The 12,444-nt window shown below is 33.7% G+C and overlaps 1 protein-coding gene across 1 annotated transcript in view; it reads left to right on the top strand.

The window, feature by feature from the left end:
- Window positions 1-12,444, top strand: part of NUDCD1 (NudC domain containing 1) — a 94,553-nt gene that overhangs the window by 57,738 nt on the left and 24,371 nt on the right. The window contains exons 7-8 of the mRNA XM_033203680.1: window positions 377-521; window positions 4,682-4,807. Coding sequence (XP_033059571.1) covers window positions 377-521; window positions 4,682-4,807 — 271 coding nt within the window. The remainder of the gene's footprint in view (window positions 1-376; window positions 522-4,681; window positions 4,808-12,444) is intronic.

The raw sequence follows: 12,444 nt of genomic DNA, 5'->3' as shown, positions 1-12,444 counted from the left end.
AAAAAACTAGCCGGCGAGGTGGCGGGCGCCTGTAGTCCCAGCTACTCGGGAGGCTGAGGCAGGAGAATGGCGTGAACCCGGGAGGCGGAGCTTGCAGTGAGCTGAGATCAGGCCACAGCACTCCAGCCTGGGCAGCAGTGCGAGACTCCGTCTCAAAAAAAAAAAAAAAAAAAAAAAAAAAAATCTGGACTATTCGCCATTGGATTATAGGTTTTCCATCACATGCAGAATTTAAATGAGCAAGATTTTTGGTAAACCATCCTGTGGACACTGGAGGGTTTTTTCTATAGAAGATGGAAACAAACAATGTTTGTTACTGATTGTATAATTTGTATAATTGCTTAATGTAACTTTACTTTTCTCATTTAAACTTTAGCTTGGAGATTTCCTTGATTAAGAAGAATGAAGGACTAACCTGGCCAGAGCTAGTAGTTGGAGATAAACAAGGGGAACTTATAAGAGATTCAGCCCAGTGTGCTGCAATAGCTGAACGTTTGATGCATTTGACCTCTGAAGAACTGGTAAGTAGTTGAAATACTAGTGTGACTTTCCAAGGGTCCAAAAATATGTTATGTGAAGATTATGCCATGCTTTTCAAACATTATTTTGCTTTTCCTAATGTAAAAGATACATATCAGATACTACTGATCTGAGTGATGTTTGAATATGGCTTAAGTTCTAATATTTATTTCTTACACTATGTAAATACATACATATATGTGTGGTCATACTATATAGAGAGTTTGCCTGCATCTGTGTATGTGTGTGTATATATTGTGCGTTCTTTCTCTCTCTCTCTCTCTCTCTCTCTCTCTCTCCATGTATTCTTTAGAAGAATCAACTGACCAGTGCTAGTAGGACAAAAATTATGTTAAAATTTATTTACTAAGAATCTACTTATCACTGAAATTTTTGAGGTGATTTTAGAATTTTGCAAGGATATATGTATCATATATAGTAATTTTTTCTTTGTAATGCAATTAATTGTGATGATTACAGTGACACCACAATACTTAATCATGAGGTTGAATATGTTCCCACTCTGATGACGTGTATGATCATGTTAGGAATGTGAACAAATACAGCAGTACATCAGAATTTTAAATTATATGTTCATTTTCTAACAATGATATCAGCATATGAAAGATGTCTGGTTTATTGCCATCTTGAATTATAGAGATGAGGAAGACTGTACAAAGTATTGTTTATACTATAATGTTAATTGCATCTTAAGATAGAAAAAAAGGATTAGAATATTGAAAGTGAATGTCTCTATCAAAAGGAAACGTGGCCAGATAGAGAAACCAAGTTTCATGTTTGCCAGTAGTAATTGAAAATTTCAGGAATCACTGAAACTCATATATAGGACTTCAAAACTTTGATTTCATAGCCCTGTGTACAACAAACCATACAGACTGCATTGCCTTATATTCACTCATTAAGCAAGTATTATTGTGTTAGGCTCTGGGGATATATAACAGTGACAGTAATGGAGATGTGTTTTGAGATTGTAGATAATTGCAGTTAAGTACTTTTTAAACTTGATGGTTTCAATTGAATATTAGTGTTTATGAGAAAGTTATTTATGCCTGAACACCAGTGTGTTTGTTACATTTTGAAAAGACAAACATACAATCTTATCTGCAGCTGAAGGCAGTTTTGTTTTTCAAATATTCATACTTGCCTTACTGCAGTGGTTAGAATGTCTTCTCCACAGCTATATAGAACTCTCATATGGTAAAGGCAGACATTCTTGCCTTATTTGTGATCTTGGGGAAAATAATAGACTATTTTATCATTAAGAAGAATAGATTCTTTTTATTACATTGAAAAAACTTTCTTCTGTTTGTAGTGTGCTGAGAGTTTTTATCATGAATGATTATAGAATTTTCTGCATTGGTGAGATAAGCCCTTTTTGGTCAGGTTTTTTGTTTTGTGTTGTGTTGTTTTTTACCATCCTTTTCCAGTTTGAATATCTGGGTTATAACTTTGTAAAATGATTAGGGACGTGTTCTATTTGTAGAAGAGAATGTATAGAACTAGTATTATGTCTTAAAATGTTGGGTAGAATTTGTCAGTAAAACAATCTGGACCTTGAGTTTGCTTTTTTGGAAGGCACTTAATGATGGTGCCTCAGTTTTTAATGTTTTTAATTTCTTTTAACAGATATAGGTCTCATGTGAGCATCTGTTTCCATTGCCTTTGTTTTTCAGTTTTCCATTTCTTAATTTCCATGTTACATGTATTACGTTCTTCCTTTTGTTTACTAGGAATTTATTTTGCTTTTTTGTTTTCTGTTTTTGAAGGTGATAGCTTAGTTGATTTTTGAACTTTCTGTTCCAATGAGAGCACTTAATGTTGTACACATCCTTCTAAGCACTACTGTAACTGCATTCTCTAAATTTTTAGCCTACCTTAATTCCATAGGGACTGATTTGATTCAATGCTGGGCTTCGGTCTTTTACATGGCTGATTTATTCCATGTTTATTCTTACACCTAAGGCAAAACTTTTCTTTTATCTCCACTGAAAGCTTAGGATGTTTACCAGGGCTTCTCCTACTGTGTGGACTCTGAAGTCTAATTTTTGACTCCCGAGCACTTTAATACCCCAAACTCAGCTTTTTAGCCCCTTATTTGCTGCTTTCCGCTTGTCTTTTTCAACTCAGTTTAAAAATCAGTAAATGGTCCTTGGAAAGCAACATAGCATTTGCTATGTTGAAGTTTGACCCTTTTCTCTGCAATTTCCTTTTCTCTCTAATCTTGTCCTGTGAAGCACTGGTGATCTTGATCGTCCTGAACTTTTAATTTTTTCTGCTTCTAAAGTATGGATAATTGGAAGGTAAAGGGAAGGAGAAATCTGTAGGGTACTTTCTCTATTCTGTTGGACATAGCTATCTCCTTGAGACACTGTGCAGAATGGCATCAACTGACCAGGAGATTGCTGGTGGTGCTGTTACAACCAGTCACAGCAACCATGATTGTTCCTATTGATATTTAGACTACAGGCAACAGCCACAACTAGGCGATTCCATATTCCAGCTGGGACATGGACACACGTTGAGTGTGTAGATCTTCTAGAACTTCCATCCATTTAGTTTCAGATTCTCTCAGTTCATTTCATTAAATGTTTAATAACATGAGAATTAACATAACTCTGTATCTTAGCAAACTAGATGTTTACACATTTGGTCAGTTGTAGAATTGTATTTCTGCTATATGCAGATATTGTATAATTTATTGCTTAATTATTGTGATCCTGTTACTCTGTGAGGTATATAAGACCAGACAGTGACCCTTGCATTGAAACAAGGGAACATTTAAAAATTGCTTTTATGAATTTATTTATGTCTAGTTTAGGCTTATTAACAATATTTCAGTGTTTCTGTTTGGGTAGATATTTGTGTGTGTGTGTGTGTGTGTGTGTGTGTGTGTGTATTTTAGTGATTCTAGAGGTTACATCTTTGACTTATCACCAACTGTCTTTAAAAACTTATCACTTCATCTATAATTTAAGAAATTTATATTTTCCTCTCTTCTGTTCTTTGTATTATTGTTGTCTTACATTTTATATTAAAATTAATATTACATTGCTATTTTAGCTATAGTCAGTAATTCTCTTTTAAAAGAGATGAAAAATATGAAAAAAAGGTTTTTCATTTACTCTTATATTTGCCTTTTCATCTATTCTGTATTCCTTTGTGTTGATTGACATTTTCATCTGATGTTATTTTTTTCTGGCTGGAGAGCTTTTTTTAGCATTTTTTTCTAGTGTGGATTTGCTGGTGGTAAATTCTCTCAGCTTTTTTCTGCAAAAATATTTTTCTTTTCTTCTCTTTTCTAAAGTTATTTTTGTTATGTATATAATTCAGCGTTGACAGGTTTTTTTTTTTTTTTTTTTCCTCTTACACTTTCAAATACACACCATTGTATTCTGGCCTACATAGTTTCTGATGAGAAGTCAGCTGTCTTTGACATCTTTGTTCCTCTGTAAATAATGTATCTTTTCCTCCCCTGTCTGCTTTTAGGAATTTGTTTATTACTGCTTTTCAGAAATTTACTTATAATGTGACTTACTGTGGTTTTTGATTTTTTAAAAAAATCTTCATTGTGCTTGGAGTTCTTTGACATTCTAAAGTGTTGGCCATTACTTATTCACAATTTTTTCCCCATTCTTCTTGCCCTCCTCCAATTACCCATATGCTAGACCATTTGATATTGTTCCACAGATCACTGAGTTTCTCTGTTTTTGTGTTTTGTCTTTGTGCTTCATTTTGTAGTCACTGTTACTATTTTTCAAGCTCACTGGTCTTTTGTCCTGCAGTGTCTAATCAGCTATCTGTCACATCTGTTTTGCTTTTCATTTCAGATTTGTGTTTTTATATCTAGAAGTTCAGTATGGTTCTTTTCTTTCATCTCTCACTTTCTCATGTTTATGTTTTCCTTTACATCTTTGAGTATGTGGAGCATTTTATAATACCTGTTTTCATATCCTTTTCTGTTGACTTCGTCATTCTGTTACTTCTGTTTGTGTGATTATGATTTTATTGGTCATGGGTTTGCAATTCATTTTTAATTACTGCTGTAACCTTAACATTTTTAAAGATGAAGAAACCCATTCCCTTGTTTATTTGTTTTACTTATTTGTTTTACTTATTCACTTATTTTATTTTCTGGACTAAGAATCCAAATCCAGATAAAGAAAAACCACCTTGCAATGCTCAAGAGTTAGAAGAATGTGATATTTTCTTTGAAGAGAGCTCCAGTTTGTGCAGATTTGATGGCAATACATTAAAAACTACTCATGTGGTAAGTTACTGATATTAATATTTTTATAAAATTTTGTCAATAGTTAACTCAGATGATGATTGGCCTGTATATGTTTTTCAAAGATACTTGATTAGCAGTTATTGGCTTTGATAAGTCTCATCACTCCATAAAGTAGCATCTTTTCATACACTCAGTAAAACAGTGTTGTATAGTTTTGGTATCACTGTATATTGATATCTTTCAATTTGCGCTTTTCTGGATGGGTTTTTCATATATAATTGTGACCCTATAATGTATAATAACTTTACTTTTTTTTTTTTTCATTCAACATTATGAACTTAAGCATTTCCTCATGTTATTTAAATGTCTGGTTTAATGGTTGGATTATACTATGATGTTGGTCATGTCTGCATGTAGTGATTCTACCCATTACGGTAAGTAATAGCTTTTTAAAAATACATTATAATGATGCTATTTTTAAAAATCTCTGTTATCTGAAGCCTTTTCTATTTCCAGGGAAATTTATCTAATAACAAGTTACAGAATTCAAATTAATGAATCATAAGCCTCTGACAAATTGATTACCACTTATATTTTTATTAGTAATGATTGCAGTTATTGCCTGATTCACTGCATCTTCACCTTCACTTTTTTGTTTGATCATTACTAATTGGTGTGCAGAATAAACTTGTGGCAATCTTTTTTTTTTTTTTTTTTTTACTGTCAACTGTTTCATGTAATAACTATTTCTTTTGTGAAGAAGTTTTTATTTGTCTTAGTGTTACTTACCATTGGTATGACATGTTTTAAATTTGAATAATGCCTCTATATCAAGTGAGTTAATTTTTTTCTTCTTTTTCTATTTTGGAATATTTTTATTCAACTCATTAATTCATCTGGAATTTGTTTTTCCTTTTCTCTCTTGTGTGCCATATATATATTTCACACCCTGCCCCCCCACCCCCAAAATTACACTGTGTTTACAAGCTTTGACAGATTTGTATTAAGATACTGGAGAAGACTGCCTGGAGTGACTTGATGCAGTAGATGTAGATTTTTTTTTTTTTTTTTTTTTTAATTTAGAACTTTATTAGACCTTCCTTCTTAGGGGAATCCTTAACCATTAGTTATTACTACTAAGTGTGTATTTCATGGAGTTGTTTCTGTGAGCAGGGTGTCTCAGCCAGTTGGTGGCTAATTTAGAGCTGTGCATATAGAAATTAGTGTTATTACTGAAACCAGAAGGAAATTTGGGAGACTCATTCTAAGCAAAAGCAACAGAGGAGATTGAGAACAACTTGGTCTTTTGTTTCTGTTTTTAGACTTGTTAGTCTTTGATACAGGTTTCAAAGGCTCTGTTTTCAAGAAAACCCTGAAAAATTTCTGCCAAGTTTGCCCTGATGTTTCTTTGTTATGTAGAGGTTTGGGGGAAAGTGTATTCTACCAGAATTCAAGTAACCGAAGTTAAAAGTGTCATGGGAAGCTGGTTTACCAGGTCTGAGTTCTGGCCCAACATCTTACTGACTGAAAGGAAATATAGCTGTTCTTCTCACTCGCTGTCCCTTCCTGGTCTTTTTGGATACTTACCAGCTTTCTTTAATGGCTGAATGTTAATTAGCACACAAAGAAGTTGTAAAATGAACATTTCTAGATTATACCTATGTGGATAAACGAGGTGGAATGGCATAGGACCAATGGCTAGGCAGAAGTACCATTTGAAGCTGTATCAAAATTAAATATTTGCTTTTACAATTAATTTCTATCTCTTCACTGCTCTCTTCTTTACCACGCTTTAACACTAGTAAGTTCTAAAAAGCACATGGATGACATTTTACCAGTGTCCTCAACACCTACCAAATGTTCTGATTCATGATAGTTGCTTAATACATTTCTGTAGAATTATCTTTTAGTGACAGTCATTAAATTTAAAAAAATTGTTTTAGGTCCATCTTGGATCTCAAGAAATGACTGTCTTTCATTTTTCCCTTCCTCCTCAATTAATCTTCTAATTGAAGAGTAAGCAGTATTCTTAGTCAGATTATTATATCCAGGCTGGGTACTGGTCAAAACCCCAGATTATCAGAGCTGTTTCGAGTTTTTAGGAGTTTTACTTCCTAGCTGTTGTTTAGTTTTGACATAATCTTATAGGTGATTCCCTGACTTGTGATAAATAAGAGCCATCACATAGCTACTCTTCTCTTTGTTACCTTGGGTTAAATTTCAAAGAACCAGTTTCAGGTGTGACTGATAGAAGCCTCTTGAATTTGACTAACTGGAGATTATTTGTTCTAATAATGAAGAATCTGGTTGTTCTTCTTAATGTTATACTTTTAGGTGCTATAACTCTTAGATAGATACTGTTTTCTGCCAAACTTTTACAGGGAAGGCAGCTGTATCTTAGGTGTCATAAAATGCTGTGGTTTAAACTTAGCTTCTCTGAAAATTTTGGTTCATCTTAGTACTCCTAAATAGTGTTGATCAGTAGTTTAATGATGGTCACTGAGATACCCCCAGTTAATGATACATTTCTTCATTTCTTATGTTTGAGCATATTAATTAAAACCAAGGAATGGCAAAATAAAAGCATTATTACTGATACATTACAGTACAAAAGCTTAGTGGATCTACGTACTAAGTCCTAGAATTTAGCAGATTTAACTATAGTCACAGGCAATGTTAAATCAGCTCTGGCTGCCCCTAGAGGGGCAGTGGAAAACTCTTATTTCCTGAGTCCTCTAGCTCCTTATATGAAAAAGTGATAGAACTGAGAAAAATATACCAATTTTTCTTACATTTAATGATCAAATGTGACTTCACTCCTCAGGAATTTATAAAAGCTAGAATGTTATAGCAGTGGATCTTCTCAGTGTCGTAGAACAAGAGTGGGAAGAAGTCTAATATATAATAAACAGGGACAATCTTTCCAACTTCAAAGAAATTCCATATTTCGGCCGGGCGCGGTGGCTCAAGCCTGTAATCCCAGCACTTTGGGAGGCCGAGATGGGCGGATCACGAGGTCAGGAGATCGAGACCATCCTGGCTAACAAGGTGAAACCCCGTCTCTACTAAAAGATACAAAAAAAAAACTAGCCGGGCGAGGTGGCGGGCGCCTGTAGTCCCAGCTACTCCGGAGGCTGAGGCAGGAGAATGGCGTAAACCCGGGAGGCGGAGCTTGCAGTGAGCTGAGATCCGGCCACTGCACTCCAGCCTGGGAGACAAAGCCAGACTCTGTCTCAAAAAAAAAAAAAAGAAATTCCATATTTCATCTTCTTCATTTTACGGATTTATTAAGACAAGCTGAGATAGATGGAGTTTATATGGGATCAAAGAGAGAGTCAGTAGTGGAAACTAGATCTCTTGGGCTGCCAGTATGCTTTCCATAATTTTCCCTAAACCAACAGGATCATAAATTTCTCTTTGGAGATCCTAAGCTATTACAGTTCGTCCTTACTTCTGAATAAATACAGTTAGTCTTACTTCTGTGTTCCTAAGGAATGTGAACAATAGATTTCTGTGGTAAGCAGTTTCTATTCTCAGAAACTTAAGAAATAAACAAACAATCCTTCATTGTACCATAGCTTTTATTTGATGAGACATTTCCAGCATTTTGTACATACCTTTTTAACTAATCACATTTCAAAGTTTAATTGCTGGTTTAACTTCAATTAGTGTATAATTAAACTAAAGATTCTTTGTTTCAGTTGGATTTGAAACCAAACTTTCTTTTTATAAGTATAAGCCCTTTATGGTGGAACAATTTTTATTCCTTTGGGTATATACACAATAATGGGATTGCTGAGTCAAATGATAATTCTGCCCTGAGTTCTTTGAGAAATCTCCGAACTACTTTCCACAATAGCTAACTAATTTACATTCCCATTAGCAGTGTATAAGCATTCTCTTTTCTCCCCCATGTCACCAGCATCTGTTTTTTTTTTTTTACTTTTTAATAATGGCCATTCTGACTCATGTGAGATCCTAAACACTGAATACATATGGACGCACAAATGAAAACAACAGACACCAGAGCCTACTTGAGGGTGGAGGGAGGGAGGAGGATGAGGATTGAAAAACTACCTGTCGGGAACTATGCTTTTTACCTGGTTGGCAAAATAATCTGTACACCAAACCCCCATGACACACAATTTACCTATGTAGCAAACTTGCACATGTACCCCGAACATAAAAGTTAAAAATTATAGGCATTTTGATTTTTATATTATTAATTTTTATATAGACAAAAATGCACTGAAGTAAAAATGCATAAACATATATGTAGAATGGATACTCATACAATGCTTGAAATTTGAAATTACCTTACATGGGAAGGTTAGTATATTCCCTAAGAGTTTTAGAAAATAATGCTATAATAAAAAGGTCAGAACTCTATGTTTTAAATGACAAATATCCCAAAATATGTTTCCTTTAAAGACATGGACATTAGGGTTAGAATTACCATTTGGAAAATAAAATGTTAAATAAATAAATGAAGCAGCACAATAAAAGAAATATTAAATATCAGAACTGAGTATTTAATATTTCTCTGAAATATTAAATTGGTCACTAAAGTGTAAAGTGCAAATCAGAATTCAGATAGAATTGAAGATGATTTATTTTTACTTCTATCTAAGAGCTGTCAAAATGTTAGCCTCTGGCCATATGGTGACTATTGAGCAATTGAAATGTGGGTAGTCTGAATTGAAATGTGCTATAAATGTAAAATACACTACCAGATTTTGAAAATATGAAATACATAAAACATAAAATATTACTAATTAGTTTTTATGTTGAAATGATAATCATTTGGATATGTTTGGTTAAATAAAATACATTATTCAAGTTCATTTATCCAGTTTCTTTTTATGCTTAAATATGGCTCCTAGAAAATTTAAAATTATGTATGTGGCTCCCATTTTATTTCTGTTGGACAACACTGATCTGTAGTAATCAAATTATATAGACTTGAATGACCAGAAGGTGATAGGATATTTTTAAGTATTAGATTATGGTGAATTTCTTAGATCAGATGATATTCATCTATTGCTTAAGACAGGGGTCCCAACCCCCCAGGCCATGGACCTTACAGGTCCCTGGCCTGTTAGGAACCTAGTTGCACAGCAGTAGGTGAGCAGTGGATGAGCTCCGCATCCTGTCAGATCAGCAGCAGCCTTAGATTCTCATAGTGGTGCTATTGTGAACTGTGCATGCAAAGGATCTAGGTTATGCAGTCCTTATGAGACTAATGTCCAATGATCTGAGGTTTCATCCTGGAACCCCCACACACCCCCGCCTTTGTCCGTGAAAAACTTGTCTTCATGAAACGAGTCCCTGGTGCTAAAAAAGTTGGGGACCACTGGCTTAAGATATAAAATTGAAGCACCTGAAAGAATATTTGTAACTTTTAAATAAACTCATCAAGACAGGAAGAAGAAGAGTTACAAACAGAAAATAATTCTTTTAAGTTAATGTCATTATGAAAGGAAGTAGGAAAAGCAAGTGCTGTATATTATTAATCCTTTCAAGAGGATATTAAGGATAGGATCAGAAGTTATTAGAGCTTTTATAATAGTGTAAATAGTTATAATAGTTTAAAAAACATTTAAAAAGTATCTAAACCAGTGGTTTTTGGTCTCAGGACCCCTTTACATTCTTTTTTTCCCCTCCATATTTTATTAAACTATTTGGAAATGGAAATTTTAAATTATTATAAAAAGCAGAATTATCTATTACAAAAAAAGTCATTCAAAGTAATGAATAATCAAGTAATTTCATGTAAACGGCATTTTTATGAAACAAAATTGTTTAATTACAAACAGTTCATTTGTAATTAAAATTAATATGTTAGAGGATTTGACATTTATTTTTTAATCAGGTTAAACTTTGTCCTTGCAGTTATGTTTGACTGATTAATTAGTATTCTTAGCAAGCCTTTTAACCACCCAATGGGTTTACTTTGCCTACCTTTACCTCCTTCAGCTTTTTGGCGATGGGTTTACTTTGCCTACCTTTACCTCCTTCAGCTTTTTGGTGTACTTAGTTTTTATATTTGGATTATATTTATCAAAATGTATCATTAAAAATTAAGAAATTTAAAAAATATTCATTTAAAAATAATAACCTATTGTTAACATAAATAATATTTTCTAATGAAAATTAGGGCATTTTCCAGAATAATAAAAAAAAAGAAATGTCGTTGTTTTACATTTTTGCAGCTCTCTCTAATGTCTGCATTAATATAGTTGAATCCTTACATCTGCTTCTGCATTCAGTCTTTTGCAATATACTGCGGTTGAAATATATTCAGATTCCTATAGATATGTAATTGGAAAGAGAGGGGTATTTAATTAACATTTGCAGTTAATGGTGAGTTTTTTTCCTTTGATATTACACCAAAATTTGACGTGCCCATTTCTTAAATATTAGTTTCAATGTAAACTTTTCATGCTCTGTTACTTTAAAATCAGTTGGTTTTTGAGACACTTTGAATGGATGTTTTACGCGTGACGACAATTTGGAAATATTGCTTCTCTGAGTTATTCAGACTTTACAAATGCTAATCTATTTCATTATTCAATATAAGCTGATACACACATAAGCGTTTGTTAATATACCACTAATCTCACCAGAAGAGTGTTTTAAGGATTGGCAGGCTGTCATCCTCATGGTGATAAATACGAGTTCTTCAAAATTCTAAGTTTTGTTCAAAAGCTGAAATTTTATCATTGGCAACAAATACTTTTGGGTGTTCTCCTTGAAGTGATAGACTTCAGTCATTTACTTTGGGAAAATGTTTACCGAATCTCAATTCAGAATAACCATAGTTTGTCAACTGTTGTTTCAGGTAAAAATACTCTTCCATGAAAAAATGGCCATTTCAGTGTTTGCAGCTCAAACGATTCCCAAGTGCTTTTCCTTGAGACAACCATGGTACTTTAGTATGCAGCAGAACTGCTTTATGTGTGCTTCCCATTTAATCATGCAGAATACTAAAAAGACATGTACTCAAGAGTCAAGATGTAATAAAATTAATCATTTTTCTCTCTCAAGGACATTTTAAAGTGAAACTGGCCTTTTCTTTACAGTGAGTACATGGCAGTGAAGAATGTAGCAACTTCAGGTAATTACTAGTATCTGGTGCTATTATTTGCAATAATTTATGCTATCACTCCAGCAATTTTACCAACTTTTTCTTTTGTACCATCCACACAAATTTAAAAATAGGGAGAAAGCAATTTACCTCCTAGTATTATTATGAACATAGTTTTAAGTCTATAGACCCCCTGAAGGTATCTCCCAGCACCCCCTTCCCCAACCCAATAGAGTTCTGCATATCATACTTTGAAAGTGGCTTGTCTAAAACAGAGATTGTGTGTATATGCCATTCACACAATAACAGCACTAATTCTTAGAAAGTTACTTAAGAACTGTGAAGGTTCTGAGATTTTACCCCATTTACGGGCTAACAAGTTAACCTGCCAGTTTAATGGATTCTGGTTGGAGACAGGAAATTACTGGATTGGAGACTTTATTACTTTGCACAGTAAACAGCATAAGTATTAGCATATTTACACCAATTTCTCAAGTCTAAAATTCCCACTGGACAGAACAGATGGGTCCAGATGGATTCCCACCTGCATCAATAGGTTGTATTACAGGAGAGAATACTTGAGCTTAGG

This window comes from Trachypithecus francoisi, unplaced genomic scaffold (assembly GCF_009764315.1).
Source record: "Trachypithecus francoisi isolate TF-2019V2 unplaced genomic scaffold, Tfra_2.0 Lachesis_group7, whole genome shotgun sequence".
Classification (NCBI taxonomy): domain Eukaryota; kingdom Metazoa; phylum Chordata; class Mammalia; order Primates; family Cercopithecidae; genus Trachypithecus; species Trachypithecus francoisi.
The sequence above is the reverse complement of the archived record's forward strand: the minus strand, read 5'-3'. Positions and strand labels throughout refer to the sequence as shown.